This window comes from Euwallacea similis, chromosome 7 (genome assembly GCF_039881205.1).
Source record: "Euwallacea similis isolate ESF13 chromosome 7, ESF131.1, whole genome shotgun sequence".
Lineage (NCBI taxonomy): Eukaryota > Metazoa > Arthropoda > Insecta > Coleoptera > Curculionidae > Euwallacea > Euwallacea similis.
This window is the reverse complement of record NC_089615.1, coordinates 7,088,251-7,107,009: the sequence shown is the minus strand read 5'-3', so window position 1 is coordinate 7,107,009 and position 18,759 is coordinate 7,088,251. Positions and strand designations below refer to the sequence as shown.

The 18,759-nt window shown below is 33.1% G+C and overlaps 1 protein-coding gene across 5 annotated transcripts; it reads left to right on the top strand.

The window, feature by feature from the left end:
• The first annotated feature begins 2,594 nt into the window (after positions 1-2,594).
• LOC136409794 (23 kDa integral membrane protein-like) lies at positions 2,595-18,700 on the top strand. 5 transcript variants are annotated; one of them, XR_010752204.1, is made up of 7 exons: positions 2,596-2,890; positions 7,274-7,462; positions 14,677-14,856; positions 15,231-15,317; positions 15,428-15,622; positions 17,304-17,501; positions 17,747-18,700. XR_010752204.1 is itself a non-coding variant. In XM_066391581.1 (6 exons), exons 1-6 carry the CDS (start codon positions 2,831-2,833, stop codon positions 17,442-17,444), a joined length of 837 nt encoding a protein of 278 aa, XP_066247678.1. In that variant the 5' UTR covers positions 2,595-2,830; the 3' UTR covers positions 17,445-18,700. The 5 variants fall into 5 exon arrangements, 4 of the variants coding, with proteins under 4 accessions (XP_066247678.1, XP_066247679.1, XP_066247677.1 ...); XM_066391581.1 differs by having other exon boundaries at positions 2,595-2,890; positions 14,677-14,841; positions 17,304-18,700; XM_066391582.1 differs by lacking the exon at positions 17,304-17,501.
• The last annotated feature ends 59 nt before the right edge of the window (positions 18,701-18,759 follow it).

The window sequence follows — 18,759 nt, the reverse complement described above, 5'->3', positions numbered from 1 at the left end:
TACGTCTATTTATTAATTCAAAATATGTATTTTAAAACGATACCAAGAAAATGTTTGGTCTATTAATTTAATATTTTTTCATCTAAATACATACGCGAATTTTATCATTTAGCAACCACTTCCTCCCATTCCAACTCTATGACTAATCCCAGTAGCTAATTTTAAATGACTTATTACTTTCGTAATTTTCTTAGAATAGCGTACTATGGTTGAATTGCTAACAATTTTCTGCTAACATTCATTAATAAATAATTAGCTTACAACGTCACCCATTAGAAATAATAATCGAAATATTTTCAGATCTTTAACCTTAACGCAAATTATCAAAAAGATGTTATGGCGTTCTGTTTAATATAGCTCTAAAGTAGATGTTGCTGTCGCAATGCTAATCTCGGTTACATAACGAACGTTTCTTCTATCTGTATCGTGCTCCTACTTAATTATTGTAATACGTTGCTTCATACATGTGTGCGTACCTTAATAGAAGAAAGGAGAAAGTTATTTTCCAATAACGAAATCAATCTTATTTAAATAATATTATAGATTTGTTTATTACCGTTACCTTTTTGTGTCTGTTAGCTAATCAATAATTATTAATTTTTAAAGAAAACCGGGCATATGACCTTGGTCTCTAAAGCTTATTACTCCTTTTCACCTATATTTTCATCCGTAATCTAGCATTCCTACAATTAACTCCACAGACGTCTTGATGGATCAATCAATAGAACTTGATTCATCAAGACAATGGATCAACCAGTAGAACTGGATGGATGGTACACAAAATTAAATAATAATTATTCCAGTACGTCATAACGGCTCGGAATATGCTTAACTATACGTTACCAATATCTATGTACAACAGAAATGGATGATAAGAACAAGAAATGAATAGTTTACACTTTCAAGTATTTCTCAATTCTTCGACATTTCTTAATAGTTTAGGTGTTTGATTTAGAGAAAAAACTAATGTAAGCTCCAAAACTCGACCTCCTTATTAATTTGAAGGTGCTTAAATGTGCAGCAGGCTTAAATTTGTTTAATTGGTATAAATAAGCAGAACAAAGTGATTTTTTTAAACTACACAGGATGCCTATTTGATCACTAATACAGTGTGAAATTGCTTAACTTTGATGAAAAAGTCTTTTATTTCAATTAAGACTGCTGAACTTTATGATTTGATGATATCGGTCGATCAATGACGAGACGAGGAATGCCATAGAGTAAACAGTTAATTTTTCTTATCAATGAGATGTGGATTAAACGTGACCGTTGAAGAATTTGCATTACTGCAGCTGTCACTGCGAAATGTTACTAAGGCACGTATAAAAATTAACTGTGAGTAGTTTTATGGTAAAAGAGCAAGTTTCATACTAATAAAGCTAATTAAATAACCCTCAAACATCCTTCGTTTAATCAAAATAAACTAGAAAAAAATTAATTACTTATCATCAGGAACATATCTTAGGAGATATGTTCATATATCCACTTTAATAAAAATTAAGTAATGTTTTCTCCAATTGTTATCGATCGATATGTTTTTCGATCATTGACACAGTAAGTGATTGAATGAAAAAGTGGCACTGATACAAAATGTAATGTGTCACTTTTACTGCCTAGTCAATAAAAATGTTAATTTACAGCCTAGTTTACGTTATTAAAAGGTCACTTTTCATGCTATATAATCGCTATGTATACTTGTTCGTGAAAAAATATTAAGAGAAATAAATCTGCTTTGAAGATGAATTCTTCACAATCATTAAAATGGACAACTACTCCCTAATTTAACTGACCTTGTCTGTCTCACCGTTTAGGAGATTCTAATGGTAGTCATTGTAAACTGACTGTCCTGTATAAACGCGTGTGTTGTAAAAAATTTACATATTTCGCTCTAATGAAAGGGTCTATACTGGAGGTATATTTCTGATCTGAAAAGTCACTAACCATATCAGACTGAACATCGTATCGTCCATGTTTACATCGGACTAACGAACAATGAACCCCAATGTTTTTTCTTCAATTTGAAAAAATACCATTGAATGGATTTTATGACCACCTGATTTTACATAAGCGAACTTTTTGCTTTAGGACCATGTAAAAATTGTTTCTAAAATTTCATTGAAAAATGTCGACGAGTTTAGAAATCGAATGCCTTGAGGCTGCGTAGTCCTAAATTTCTGCTCGTAATCATATTATTTAACATGTTTCCTTTAACAATTATTCACGAATGTCTTCATTAGGTGGGCAATCTAGTGACTCCAGGTACACATAACTACTGATTTATTAATAATACCTAAGCTATTTAAAATAATGAAGTAACAGTTATTAAAGCCAAATATGCATTGCCAATATTTACTCAAATCCACCTTCATCAGCACTTGTACTTAACGGTGGTCAATAACTGATAATAGTTTCAATGACACAATAAGTGATTCAGCCTATTGGTTCAATTGAAACGAAAGAAAAATTACTAGCAATTCTGTGACTCAAAGACCTGACACATACGTACCAATATAATGAGTAAAATCATGTCCCCACCTTCAGTACCGCTCGTTAATTTTTTAAATTAATAAAAGTTCCAACTGAAAAGCGCTCGACAGTACCTCCATTCGCTTTTCGTCCTTGTTTTGAATACCAACGATCAGCAATAGCAGCAGCAGAGCGGCTTTAGAGTGAAGTAGTGGTACCATCGAAAAAAGGTCATCGTAGGCGGTCGCTTGCCACCATCGACGGTACCGTAGTCTCTATAGTGTTGGTTGTTGGGATCTTTAAATTTTAAATTGCCGAGGGGTTTTCAAGTGTGGACTTAGTGGTACTTTTGAAGAAGTTCAAGATGGCAGTTGGAATACAATTAATGAAGACTGTTCTGTTTATATTTAATATATTTTTAACGGTAAGTTCTCTTTGAATTTTGGATACACGTTTAGATCTCTAACGCGAGTTTAAGTAAAAGAAATAAAAGTATGATTACAAAAAAGTGGAACAACTTTGAATCTATAATAATTACTTACCTGTTATTGTGGATACAACACCTCCATCTTATGCTCAAGGTCCACCTGTAAATTATGTATAACACTCCAGTTTTATTAAGCATACCCATGATGTTCATCACCGATGTTTAATAAAAAAATTCCTTAATTATGCCTTCCATTTTGAAAACCATAGGATCTATGTATTCAGAAATACATGAAAATAATATGGCTTTATTTTTGTCTTGAAGTTTTTCAGCCTTGAATACCTTATTGTATGAGTATGTTTATTGTTCAGGTTAGTATACCATCAGGCATTCGACAATAATGGGTTGCGTCGATTTCTTACCACACCTTAAGTACCGTATTAGAAAATAGTACTAAGAATTTTAAGTAGTAGATACTTTGTACCCAGTTATTGTCCCATCGACTGCGGTAATGGACGAAGATCTTTGATATACGTTGTAATTAAAATAATTGAAGGTATTTCCCTCATAATAAATAACAATACTTTTCCTTTCCTGTAGGTTTTCCCCGGTTGGACTGAAGAGTTCATTGAAGAATGACCTAACATTTTTATGCAATTGAGGATTTTTTTCCTGAAATCCTCACGAATCTTTACCACAAGTACAACCTAAAAATATGTGCTAGACTTTTTGATGGAGAGGTGAATGTCTATTTCCATTCTTAAATTTATTTTCAATTGTTAATTCAGCAGTCGTGCTGGCACAATATTCTCGATGTTCACTTATCAAATTAAACTCTCATTCATACTGGCAACGATCAAATGATGCTTTAGCAGTTTCAAAACGATACACTAGTGCAATATAAACATCTATATTTACAATCTCTATAATGTAGCTTATGCCATAGCAATCATTTACTTAGTACGAGACGCTAGAGAAGTATTGATGATGCTCATCATATAGTATAGAAGTGTAGTTACACAATGGACTATAAATGTTTAGTATAGCATTATGGGAGCTTTTTATGATAACCGTTATTTCTTGAGGGTGGCGATTGTGTGCCGAGGAGTAGGTGAGGGACAAGAGAATCCCGCGGGGCGTTCATCATCGTATATTAGTTTAAAGAAATTTTCTTATTACTTATTAATTGATTGCCACTTAAAATCATTTCATTAATAAATTAAACAAACGCTTTACTAGGATTAAATATGTAGATATGACTATTTTGCTTATTGTTTGAAATGTGTGGAATACACTTGACAATTATTTCCGCAACTTTTTACGTAAAATTCAAATGTGTTTAGAAATATGCAAGACCTCAGTTTACTGAGGATATCTAATTTAGGATTCATATCACTCAATTACAAAAAAGAACACTTAGTTCTAGCCATCGATCAGTCTTTGAGGATCGATATTGCGGGAAATTATGGACTAATTACTGTATTTGACCAAGATGCACAAATCAAATTGAATTTGTCTGGAAATTTATGATTTGACCGTCAAATTCAATAACAACAGAATGACCGATATATGTGACATAATTGACAGTGGCAGTTGACAGTTTCAATAATTAAGTTAACTCATAAATTACCGGACATGTATGTAGACACGTAAAGCATTTTTTCACTACTGGCATGAAAAAAGTGGAACCGTTGTGAATGTGTTGATAGGAAATAACTGTGTAGTATGCTTTCTAACCTTTTTTCCAATTAGGTTAATAACAAGTTAATGATGCCACGTATGTATGTGTCTCATTATTTATCTAGTGAGCTAATCGGCTACAATACTGTCATCATCCCCATTGTTGTTTTATCATGGTTGCCATAGTAATGATTTTCAAATGAAACGAAATTATTCAGAACACGCTGTGTTCTTGAACAGGATCTAAATGATACTTAATTTAGGTAAATTTCTTGTAACTTTGTTAAATTTAATAGTGAAAAAAATCGTATATGCACCACGGTTGGAAAATACTTTATGACCCTGACGCCTTAGAGCCTTCAACGTTCCATGCTTCGAAATTTAAATTTGAAGTTCAGCTTATAGTAATGTACTTCACAACTTTGGTGTATAATTCCCTTTCAAAATCGACTAAAATTTTTCGGTAATTTACTGATATAGTATTATTTTTCTCTGACCATAGAAAATAGAACCATCTTCGTTTGCGGAAAGAAAAGGATAATTTTATCTCAGAAAGTGTCGGAAAATGGCTGGTCCTCCAAAGTTGGTACTTGTTTTTTTTTCTAAAAGGGAAAATCGGTGAAGTGCCATCCAACTAACAGGTAATTTCCTGAATAGTGGTTTTCGTGAAATTTTCGAAGGAAAGAGCACCACAAGAGGGCAGTATTCTTTATTATTTTATGTATATGATTCTGAACTAATAGGAAATCAAATTTATACGAAAATTTTAGGATTTTCCCTAATAATTTTTATAGGACGTTTTGCTTATATGGGCTCATAAATCTGTTCAATATTTGAAACGAAACTAATGGAATCAAACAATTAATGACCAAAGAAGGAAATGGCAAGTTATTTGTGTTACGCTGTAAATAGTGAACACAGTTTTAATAGCTACATACGTGTTTATGACGTAACTCACGTTAAATGTCGGTACATGTATCTAGCATTGATTGTGAAAAATATTCCTGTATTGATACATAATATTTGCCGACACAAACACTTACAAAAATAACATTAATAGGAGCAGTTGTTTTTGTGTCCGGTATGCTTTTACACAATCTCAAAGGTGGCATGCTAGATCTGGTGTTATTAAAATTTTTAATTATTTTAATGCACCTTTGAATTTGCAACCACATCATTAAATCCACCAAGTAGCATAAACAACCTAATAATAACACCACAAATATCAGGAAAAACGTTTCAGGATGCTTCAATAATATGATAAAATCCGTCCTTTTTCGTGAATTTAACACTCGAATTCACAAAAACAATACAGTAAGATTAAGCTTTAAAATTGTATGACTCCTACTATAATCTCCAACTTGTGCGAATGCAAAGGAGCGTGCAAATCCTCCAAGGTTATATAAAGAGAACGTGATATATACATACATTTCTCTTTCATTTACAATCTGACCGTTTAAATTAGGGCTTTAAAATATTCATTTCATACATATGTGGAATATTTCAATGGTGAAAGAGAACGTCACAAAAGAGGATAGAGTGATTGTCTGAGTGTATCTAAAATGTAAAACATAAATAATAAGAGCACATCTGAATTAGTTTCAATTAGGTTAAATCAATGTCAGATTTGGTATCACTCCTTTTATAGGTCTTTGAGGATATTTTGTATAAATTATTAAAATGCTGCGTTCATTTTTCCCTTTGATTAAATTTGGAAGTAACGAGTGTGAAAACATCGAGGAGAGTATTCACGAAGTTATTCTACTTCTTTCCTACATTTTCATTTAAAATTGGTGGAACAGGTGTGGAAACGTGTATAGAACATGAATCTCCACTATTTGGTGGAAGCACTTTCATTGATGGTAAAACATCCTTGCCTTGCTGCTAAGTCGAGGTTGTTCCAATTTTCAACGGAACAACACTTTTTTGTATGGGAAGATTGTCTGCAAAAGGCAGAAAGCAGGTTTCGCCATAGATAAATGGGAGGTTAATCATCTTATAGTTTTGCTAAGTTCAAAATTCGGGACAGTTTCAACCTCTTTGAGCCCCAAAGATAAAAAGATATTCCTTCCAAATCAAGACACTGAATTCATCCATATTTTTTTCTCTTCCCATTTTTTCAACAATTCGGAATGTTCCATGATCAGAAAGTATGCCGTGACAAGATGGGATTTCAATATGTCTGATCTGCATTAAACACTTAATTTAAGGACTTGCACTAATAGTGCACCAACTAAATACTTACAAAAAAGGAAGTGCGTAGGTAGTACCTATTTAAAGTCAGCAGTAGCAGCAATAAAAGAGTCACTCCCTGCAATGGACCGTTGACCCGACCTTTTGCCAAACCAGGCACAGTGTCAAGCCATTAAGCCGAATTAAAATAATGTGTTAATTTAGTCAATTTAGGAAAGTTTTCTTGTCCGGTAGATGTGAACTACTTTGATATTTTTTAGAAACAAATAACTGACACATTTTCTCGTTGTTGCTTTAGTTGCACCAAATGAAATTTAAATTAACATAAATTGAAAAATTTCGTCTGAATCATCATTGATTAGTGGTTAAAGATCAAGCTTTGAAGCTTACTAACTCAAATAATAGTCAGCTGAATATGTCGGGTATAAACTTTGATACAGAAGCATTTTTTTGTTGTAAGAAAATTGCTAATAAAGTCATATCAACACACCTTTTTTTATATTCTAGCTGTCTGGCATAGGAATTATCATAGCAGGGGCCTTAATCCTAACACAAATGGCGGACTTCAACAGAATAGCAGAAAGCGATCTAGTCAAAATGGCCATAGCTATGATAGTAGGAGGAGCTCTTGTTACAGTCGTAGCTTTCGTTGGGTGTCTTGGTGCCATGAGAGAGTCATACAAGTTACTGATGACGGTAAGTACTGAAATGATCCTTGATGACAGATTCCTTTATGTCCTTTCAGGTCTTATTGAGTATATAAAAGTAGGATATTTTTATAGCTCGTACGCAACTGAATATGATTTCAGAGAAAAGCTTTAATACTTCTTTTATGCCATGAATAAAGACTTTATAGTAAAAGTTTCAACTAGTGAAAGTAAGCTGGGACCTCACCTTAAACTTTTACCAATTATAACTAAGCAAAAATAATGCCTTATCTTCCATGGGACCACTAATGGCCATTTAACAATGTAGTTGAAATTGTTGTCAACGGCCTATTTTCGAAATAACAGTTAAGCACGCACCAAAAATTGTAAACTCAGAACAGTATCAGAATTTACAAGAGGATATTCGAAGAACTAGTTACACGATTTGAATTTTAAGTGCCATAATGGGCATGTTGTAATGCGCATTCCTTTGCTACACCTGAGTTACCGTTTTAACTAGTAAAGTACTGGATGCGCACGCCGTTCAGAAATCCATCTTAGGTCTGTGTGATTAAATTTTATCGTCTAATTTGTTTAAAAAGCAAAAAGTTTGTGGAATTCCGGACTCAAAATGTTCAAAAAGAACCTGGGAGAACCGGTATGTAAATTAAATAAATATGTCACCATAAGGTTCAACCGCCAGTTGTCGCCCATACTGAATTGGTATTACGAAAAACCATATTTATGCCTCTTAACGCTTGTTATTGCTCAACTAAAAACAGGTTTTTCAGAGTGTTAATTTCTGTTTACTTCGATTGATTAGCTAATACGTAGTTAAAGCTGATGGTGTTTAAAAAAATAGTGACATCATTCCAAGAGAAACAAACGGTTTTTGACTCCTTGACAGTCTGAAGTCCTTCATTCACATAGAACTTTATCGGTTTTGTTAACGATAATTACGAACAAATGTAGGTATTCTCTAAAATCCTTCAACGCAAATTAGTTTCAAGAAAATTCCACAGTTGATTAACCTGTATGGTCAATTAGTCTCAATGGCGGCTCAACGAGGATAAATAGTAATTAATCAAGACTTTCGGTAGATTAGCTCGAATAGACTATACGCAATGGGCTGTAAAACTTAATTGTTAATATCTTTTTGTATTTGGTAGTGAAATAGCTTTATTTTTATGTTAATCGATTTATAAACACAAATAACAAAACTCTCTTCATGAATTTCCGCACGAAGGCTCTCACCATATCCGTTAGGAGTGCCCTGGATAAAGGGGATAGTGTTTTAGGAGTGTTCGCATGAAAATTGCAGAGATATTTTAATTTGCAGAATTAAGATACATAAGAGGAATTTTGCAACGAAGGCAACGATATTTTGAATTTAGTGCTTTTTAAACATAAATATTTAATTCAGTGTTTGAGCAAACTCTAGGGAGTCATAAAACATCCTGTTCGGCACACCTAATATAGTGTAAGCCCTAAAAATGAGCGATGCTGCAAAGAGGAAAATATTTCAAAAACTGAAAAAATTAATTTTTCAAAAAAATAACACAGATAATTAAGCCTGTTTGCTGACCTAAGTTCACCCGACCTTCTTGTTTTAAATGAGCTTAAAATGAGTATCGGTAATGTGCAAGTATCAAGAATAACCGAATTTGTTGTTAGGTAATCTAATAACAAAAAAATATCGAAGCGTCAAAGGCGGTTTTATTCGCATGAGGGTTCATAAAACATCTGAGTCAGAAAGAGAATTGAAAGGGCTTTCAGTGTAAAGGGCATCAAACGCATTAAGAGAAATCGTAATCTTTATGAACAAAGAATATGTATGTGCTTGAAGTCCAGCCATTGAGATGGGGATCTCCATTTTAACGAATTTGAAATTTTTTGGCTCTCTCTGCTGTGTATAATATCGCAGAGGCTAGTTGAGACATCGCTATATTGCTCGGGGTTGGGATTACAGAGGAATACGCAAGGAAAAAACGAAAATTCCATGAGAACAACTTTGCAAATAAAAAGTAAAGGCTAAAACCATGTACGTAATTTTGAAATTATATGTGTATTGGAGATTTGCTAATTCATAAGTTTAAGTATTATGGGATGAGAGTTAGTAATAAGATCATGACAAGCAAACTGACAGAACCATCTTGAGATGAAGTTGTATTGAATGACGTTACTCCTACCGCCGCCTAGAGTCGGGGAATTTCATTATGGACTGAAGTATCTTCCCAGAATTGAAAAGGAAAGGGAAGAAGAGAAAATAAACAGTCGAAGTAAAAAAGAGCAGAAGAATGGTCCAGTAGTAGTAAATTCATTAGTTGGTCTTTTTATATTTTGTTAATAAATCAACATTAACCATGGAGAACGTTCCCAATATCATTCCAACATGTGATTCGACCAATTTATATACTAAAATTATTTTTAACTCACACCTATCAAAAATTCTATCATTATTGCTTAAAGAGCAACTCTCTCAAAATAGACTCCCGCGAGAAAAAGAAAAACCGACCTTTTTGCATGGTGATTTGGTTTATTAGCAATTAATACGTTGATGAAAAACAACTCCAATTTAGAGTGCTCTAATGCGTAAGAAAAATGTGTGTCAGATATATTAAGCCGCAAATAACCACCTACAGACACGAACTAATAAGGTGTGTTCTTTACTATATTCGGGTTTTCCAGTAAAAACGTTTTATACAAATTAATAGTACTTCTTATATGGATGAGTTCACATCACTTATTTCAGGCAAATAATGGTATTGCTGACAGACTGTATTAGTGAAACTGCATTGTTGTAAATTCTTTGTCGAGAACCCGGTGGTTACGCAAGATTACGCCTAGAAGGTGCTTTTACTTTTATAGACATACTTACGAAATGGTAGATAATGCCTCTTTCTCCGGTTCCCACATAGCATTTTGGGTGTTTTAGATACTTTCCTTTTCCCTCAGAACAGCATCCTTATTTATTACAGTGTATTTATAATTGGATTGCACACTGCACAACTCAATTAAAAATGCATCCTTGAAGCTAAAGCAGAAATCCTTGTCAGTATGGTAATTCTACCTATTGAAACTATTCACTGCTGCGGTGCATTTTCCCATGAACAACCGAGTGTGCAAGAGGAAAGGAAAATGTCGAAACTACAATATTCATATAAAACATGATTATATAACGCACAAACATTCCTTGTTATGACAAAACCCAGTTTTGCTGCTATTAATACAAAATTTCACAGATAAAATTTCAAGACTTGTAACTGACTGATAAAATAAGAGTCAGTGTTAAAACCACCAATTGACTGTAAGAAGTTGGTGTAATTATTGTTCTGCGAATAAACGTTATTTGAATACAAAAACCTATAAAGTGAGTCAGATAAAAAATTACAACCACGAGCTGATGAGAAGCATGTAATTGTTGGATGACCCACTGACTAACTGCACTAATAGGTGAAATCATCATTGAAGTCCCCTCTCAAGCCACACCTTAATTGTATAGAAAAACAACAATCGAGTCGGGCTTGGGTTATGAATGCATTATGGGAGCAGGACCAGATAAAAGTGGTTATAGACAAATTGGTTTTAAGGTGCAGGTCAGTTTTTAGCTGTTCATCAAGACAATTTACATCAGCTCTAAAACTGAAACAACTTTTGTTCATGTGTGCCAAGCAAAAACTGCCACCGCAATAGACCATAATTAATTTACTCCAAAAAGTAGGTACTTACCGTTCAAATTGGTTCTCGTGCCGAGGTTTGGTTTTGCAAGGCGGTTTGGGGCCAAGGTTTTAAGTTAAATGCCACCGTTTTACTTTAGTGATTTTAGATTTAGTTCACGTGCAGCGTTACGAATTATTGTTTTGGCCACAATCCGTTATACAGCTTTGCGGTAATATTTATTTTGGCTGAATTCACTGAATTCGGGGATATTCTAAGTGCCAACCGAATGTGATTAGGTTCGCTGGCTCTTTAATTTTTCCCAGGCGAATTCTGAAAATCGTTCTTTGACAGACTATTTACTCAATTTTTGATTGTGGTACAATCAAATTGATGAGTGCTCCATATGCGTTTATTTGGCAATATGTATTTATATTGGCCTATGGATTCGGTATCTGTTGTCAACTTCAAACAGAAATGACACGAATAATGAATATTTGCCAGAGATCTATTCATACAAGTGAACATAGCGAATATTTCCTATTCGAGACCCGGGAATACCGCATATGTGGATCTGACTTTAGATATTATCCCAGTTAAATAAAATTTTGTTCATTAGCTTTGCCAGTAATACTTAAGTCATCTACTTATTTGTACCGTGCGGCTCTAAATTGTACCCGCCCCTGGTTAAAATTTAACAATTTTTTTAAATTCAAAACCAACATTAAATAGGACAAAAAATACTATCTTTAAACATTTGTTTTTTTTAATGCTGCTTACGTCATAGGTAACACAAAGTGGCTGATTTTTAAAAATTGAATTATGGGTTAAATGACACCTCAAAGTAAATGTCTAGAAATTACATTCAATGGTGTATTACGATTTAAAATCTATCAATTAATTTTTGAAAAAAAAACAGGTGTAAATTTGATAAAAAGTGGAGCACAAACTAACAATCAGTTAAATGTGGTACCTAAACAATGAAAAAACTTGTTTATTTATAGGAAATTCATTTGTTTTGTGTCCACAGAGTCTTTTATAATTTTTATTCATGAATTTAATTTTCTTTAACAAAGACTTGTTTGTGAGCACAAAATGGAAAACAAACCAATTTCCTATCAACTAACATGTTTTTTCATTGTTTACGTACTATCTCACTGAGTTTGTACTGCACTTTTTATCAAATTTATACCTGTTTTTTCTTAAAAATGAATTGATAGATTTTGAATTGCAATACACCATTGAACGTAGTTTAGAAAAACCTTTAATATGAGGTGTCTCTTGACCCATGCTTCGATTTTAAAAAATCGGCTTTTTTGCGTTACCGGTAACGTAAGCAATATTTAGAAATATAACCAAACGTCAAAAGATAGTATTTTTTGTCTTATTTAATATTACGTCTGAATTTAAGAAAAATAATTTGTTAAAGTTAATGAGGATTGTTAAGGGGGTCACAATTTAGAGCCGCACAGTGTAACAGAATAAAATATACATGTTTTATCCTCCCAACTACCAATGAAAACGACTCATTTGCTTTAACTATCAAACCTAATCTTACGTTTCACAATACAATACCTGTTGATAGGTATGACCTGCTTTTCTAACAATCTCAGCAATTAAGGTAAATCACTTTAAGAGTAGTTTTTCGGCCTTGAAAGCTCTATACATATACCTTCTAGCTGTACAGGGTCTGCCTTTGGGAGCTGACACCATCCGTATATGGAAAATTACAAGTTTAATGTATTTTTGAAGTTTGTACTATTGTTTTATGGAGAACACCCCACATTTTAAAAATATTTTTAATCTGATATGACTTCCGCTTACACCGAAAACTGACTCTTATTTCATTTTTTTAAATGAAACATGGCAAGTTTTCCAATGAAAATGGTTTTGTTGTCAAAAATAAACATAAGTTTCATAATACAATGCTCGACTGTTTTTAATTTATTTTAATTTTTACAATTTTTTCGACACTTGTAGAGCTTTCTTAAAACCCAATTACCTACAAAACTATTTGAAATTGATGAAATAAATTTTAATTTGCTGGAAAATTAACATATTTTCATTAACAATTAAAAGATTAAAAAAAGTAATTTTTTTCAAATAGCACCTTATAATTATTTTTGCACTATTAAATTGATAAAAAAAATGAACAAATACGATATACAACGTAAGTATCAAAAATGAATACTTTTTGAGTAAATCGAAAAAAACTATAAACTACTTTATTCTACGTAGGTAATAGATCTATCATTGCATCTGTGCTCGAACTCGCACCCTTGGAATACAATCTTCCTTGGTCTTTAATGGTGTAGCATAAACAATATTTTTAATTCGATCCCAAAGATAAAAATGACAGGTGCGATGATGTATCTATTACCTGCGGAGAATAAAGTAGTTTATAGTATTTTTTTCGATTTACTCAAAAAGTATTAATTTTTGATACTTATGTTGTATATCCCATTTGTTCATTTTTTTTTACCAATAATGGTGCTAAAATAATTATAGGGTGCTATTTGAAAAAAATGACTTTTTTAAATTTAGAAATTTTAAATTTCAATGTTCTTTTTCAAGGACTTTTTGAAGTATGTTTCGTAATCTCTTAATTGTTAATAAAAATGTATTGTTGTTTCTAGCAAATTAAAATTGATTTCAATAATTTCAAATAGTTTTGTAGATAATTGGGTTTTAGGAAAGCTCTAAAAGTGTCGAAAAAATTGTAAAAATCAAAAACAGTCGAGCATTGTATTATGAAACTTACGTTTATTTTTGACAACAAACCCATTTTCATTGGAAAAATTGCCATGTTCCATTTCAAAAAATAAATAAGGGTCAGTTTCTGGTGTAAACGGAAGTCATATCAGATTAAAAATATTTTTAAAATGTGGGGTGTTCTTCATAAAACAAAAGTACAAACTTCAAGAATACATTAAACTTGTAATTTTTCATATTCGGATGGTGTCGGCTTCCAAAGATGGACCTTGTATTCCACTTTGATTCGTAATAATTTGTGCATATGTATGTCGGAGGACCCGAAGGTGAGTTGCTTTCAGAAGCCATGAGTCGCAAATTAAACACTAGAAAAAGTCACTTAATACCACTAACTTATTACTAAGAACGAAAGTCACTAAGATTACACTAATTTATATTTACACGAATATTTACTGACTACCGTATATGGTGATAATTGTCTTATGCCAATGATCTCTTTCACAAAAGGTAGGCCATATGTTAAGCGAATCATAGGATGAGAGACATGACAATCCGGGGCCAGTCTTCTCAATCTCAACTCTCGTTAATTACTACTCTCCCTTTCTGAATTTTCATTTTTTGTCCGCTGGCCCCGTTTTGCCCCCCTTGCATGTTAAAAACAAGTGTGTCCCTTATTCCCGGGGTTCCTGGAAGTCATACCATAAAGAATGATAATGAATGTTTTAGGTCGACAGAATAGCGAGAAAACCAGAACCCCGATCGATTACATAGGGTCCTACCAATACAAAAAGCCTCTCTGCCTGTTTACTTAGGGGTATTCGCTAAATTTATGGCGGTGCCGACATGTATTATGCAGTGTTTTCATTGTGCGTAATTATTGCTATTTTATTACAGTTTGCTGGCCTTTTGTTAGCAGTCTTCATAATGGAATTGACTGTTGGCATCTGCGCTGCGGTATTCAAAACGGACTACAAAGTAGCCTTCAAAGAGTCTCTGTCTGAGTCTCTGAGACATGTTTTGTCTCAAGCGAGGGAAAGGCCCAATTATTACGATGCTTCCGTAAGAGGTGACAGGGTAAGCCCATTACTGCATACATAAATGATCTTATACCGATTGGCAAAAAATGGTGATATTTTAATGACTCAAAATAGATAGTAAGTATAAGTTTGATTTCACTTCTTTGAATCGTTAACACTCAGAATTCAAATTCATTAAATGCAAGTAATAGGAAGTGCAAAATATCGTCATTACGGGCCACTAAAGGGAGATTAAAACCCATTTTTATTAGATTTCTGTTTTTCCCTTTTACTGCCTAGGCAGTAAAAGTGTAATTTCACAGCTATGCTGACAGTTTACAGTCTGTTTTCTGTCTAAAAGATCACTTTCTTAAACACAATAGTTAATCAGATAAAAATCAGCAAAAATTACATTTGATTATATTTTTCAAGGGCACTGGAGGTGCTGGTCAATACGGAACTGCATACGACGCTGTTGATGGACGCGACAAGAACTACTGGGATGTCTTGCAAAGACAGGTGAGTGTTGTGAATCCTACATTGCATGAGTAGTCTCATAGCTTCATTTTAAGCAAATAATCAAATAATATAAAATAAATAAAACTTCAATCAAATTCAAACATTTCTAGTTCAAATGTTGTGGTGTTGACGGTCCGAAAGATTGGCCCGACAACATCAGGCCCATTTCCTGCTGTTTGGATAAATTCTGTTGGGGAGAAACTGCTGTATACCATCAAGTAGGATGTTACGACACTCTGGTAGAGAAGATCCATGCCAGTACAGCTGTTTTGGTTTACGTCGGTATTGGGATCGCGTTCGTTGAGGTAAAAAATTGCTTTTCTTTCCACTTTAGAGTGTTTATTCATGATGGTTGATTTGACTAAATCGTATAATCTCTTGTTTGTTAATTCGTAGTGTTTCTTGCGGGGATTTTGTCAAAACAACTTGATAATGCTAACCAACAATGTCCCGTTTCTTTCTTTTTCTCTGCAAACTAGCCAAAGCTTAACTGGAAGTCTTTTAATAAGCGCTTTTTATCATTGCTAACATAAAACCCATCCAAACACTATACACTAAACCAATTTATTTTATGGAAGCTAAATTATAAGATTCGCAATATTAACCGAAATATTTTAATGTTAATTTATTGTATATTCATGAGATAGCATTACACTCCTGTTAGAGTAAAATTTTGAATATACAAAAAAAGAATATAATCTGTTTATTAATGAAACAATTGCAACATTCAGAATAGGTGAAGGGGAGAGAGGTCAGAAAACACTTATCAGAACGTTGGTTTTTCTAGGGTCATGCCCTATTTTACCGGCACAAACTTTGTTTAGGCGCGTCCTTTATCCCTAAAAATATCTTTAAAAACATAAAAACGTTGATTTTTTCAGAGCAATTAGGAACTTTTTAAACATCCTTGGATTTTCTTTACCACATTACTGACAGTTTCTTGAAATTTTTGTATTTTAATCCTATACGGTTCGCAATTTTATAACATTTTTAATATTAACGGACAATTTTGTCGAACATGCAAAATTTGATTGTTAACACTAACTCTGCATTTTCTGAAAACGCAAAATATGAGAAAAAATGTGAAACTTTGCCACCCTATATATTTAAAATAGGACGTTTTTGACAATGGATCTATTAGCATTTTTAAAATTATTTTGCGGAGTTTTATCGCCTCTGAAATATCTTCATGATGATATGTTACACCCTATACAACTCTCATATTTAATTTTTTGCATGGACCAATTATTCCGATATTCTGCATGCTATATGGATATTCTAATCTACGTAGTCTAGTTGAACTACAATTTTTTTAAATAATTATTTGTATGTCTTATGCATGAAATTAGTGATACTAATTATACGCTCGAAGAATTACCCTGCATGTGACTTTACAAGCATCCAAATTTTTAATGCTAATAAATTATTAATCTCGTTATCTATAGTCTTATTGTATAAACTTAATTAATTAACAAATTGAATTAAAAAATTAAAAACAAACTTAATCAAGTTAGTCGCTTATTTTTTTCCATAGAAACTACATTCTGTTCACTCTTCTTCTCTGAAAGATTTCTCGTAAAAGATATGGTGGTCTGAGATGTCATTTATTACATCTCCAACACCCACCTTCCCTGAAAATTAACAAAATAACAATCACAAAGTAGTCCTTTAGGTGGTGGTTTTCGGGAAAACACAAACTAAAATGAATCATGTATACTGACAAAAGTTTGCTTGTTTTCAGGTTCTTGGGATATTCTTAACCTGTTGGTTAGCCGGACTGGTTAAAGAAGAATAATTATGTTAAATGTTAGCTTTAATTTGGCCTGTATGTGTGAAAAAGGACATTTCTCTAACATCAATCTTTTTTTAATGTGTGTTTCGGTATTAAATTAAGTGCAAACCGCCACCCTCATCTACCCCACGCATTACTTCTGATAGTATTTAATGATGATGTTTATCACTTGCATAAAAATGATTTCTTTACAGATCCTAGGAATATTTTTAACGTGTTGGTTGGCCAACACGATCGAAAACGACGATGACGAAGTCATAAAAATTCACAATGGTCATCACGAGCATCGCGCGCATTCTGAAACACAATCTCACAGTTCCGAGACTCCAATTTAAGATTAAGATTCCGTTCTTTTTTACGATTTTTGAAACAAAAACCACGTGAACTAAGATGTACGTATTTTATGATGTTATATTGCACCTGAAATACGGGGACCGCAAAAACCATAAGGGCCAACATGTGAGTGTCCTAAAGGTCTTCCCGGTCCTCGTGTACATACCTAGGTCAGTCAGTTAAAGCCACCACCTTTTTGCATGAATTAAAGCTGTTGTTTGTTTGTTTATTTGTATGTGGATTTGGGCATAAGAGCAAAAAAAGTAAGTTTGTGAGCACGATACAAATGTTCGTTTCTTTACAGATTGTAGGGGTATTTTTAACGTGTTTGTTAGCCAACACGATTCAAAATGAGTTCGACGAGATCATAAAATTACGCAACGGCCACCAATTGCACACGCACTCTGAAACTTAGAAAAAACGACGTAATTTCAACGACTCTATTATATAACTGTATTCATCAAGGCCTGGCCATGTTTTGAAATTATTTGGTTTTCGGCCGACACGTCCCAGTACCAAACTAAGCCAAAACAAAACATGGCCAAGCCTTAAAGGTGTATGATATTAGGAAGAACTTATTAATTTTAAGTTTCTTCGTCATTCCATCCAAACCAAATGGTGTTCATTTCTTTAGAGACGTCATTGTTAAAGATTTGGTTAAGTCAGAAATAATATTAGCGTTTAGGATCTTAGCAATATACCATATAGCCCTTAATGTATGAACTGTTTGTCAAGGAATCTCGACAATTTCACACTTTGTGATCAGCACTCCGTGATGTGTTACATTGTGTAGATTTTCAATTAGAGTTAGTCGAAACAAATTCTAGCCATTTATATCAAATCACATATGATTGTTATTACCATTGCATTGTACTAATAAGCACGAGTTACCCGTTCGAAGGTTGGGTGCTAAAAGCTCTCGTTGTCACTTGTTTTGTAATGATTTTTATTTAAGTCTCCAGAAATCCAGCTTCTAGAAAGAGCTTTTTGCATTAAACTTTTCCGACGTATTATTATGTATTATTACTTATAGCATTATAAGTTGGGTGCTAATTTAGCCGTTAAGAATGTTTGTACAAATTATTTAAGTAAAGGGCTTCATACCCTTCGTTTCAACATTAACAGTACTTTTTTTCACAATGTTTTATATTTCTTGTCAAATCTCTTATAAAACAAAGTTTATATGGAATATTTATTAGTCTTTCTTTGTTTGTAATAATATAAGAATGACGTTGTAAATAAAAATTGTCTCTATTAATCTGTCTCATGGTTTCACTTCTAATACTTGTTAGCACCTGTGCAGATGGGAATGTGAGA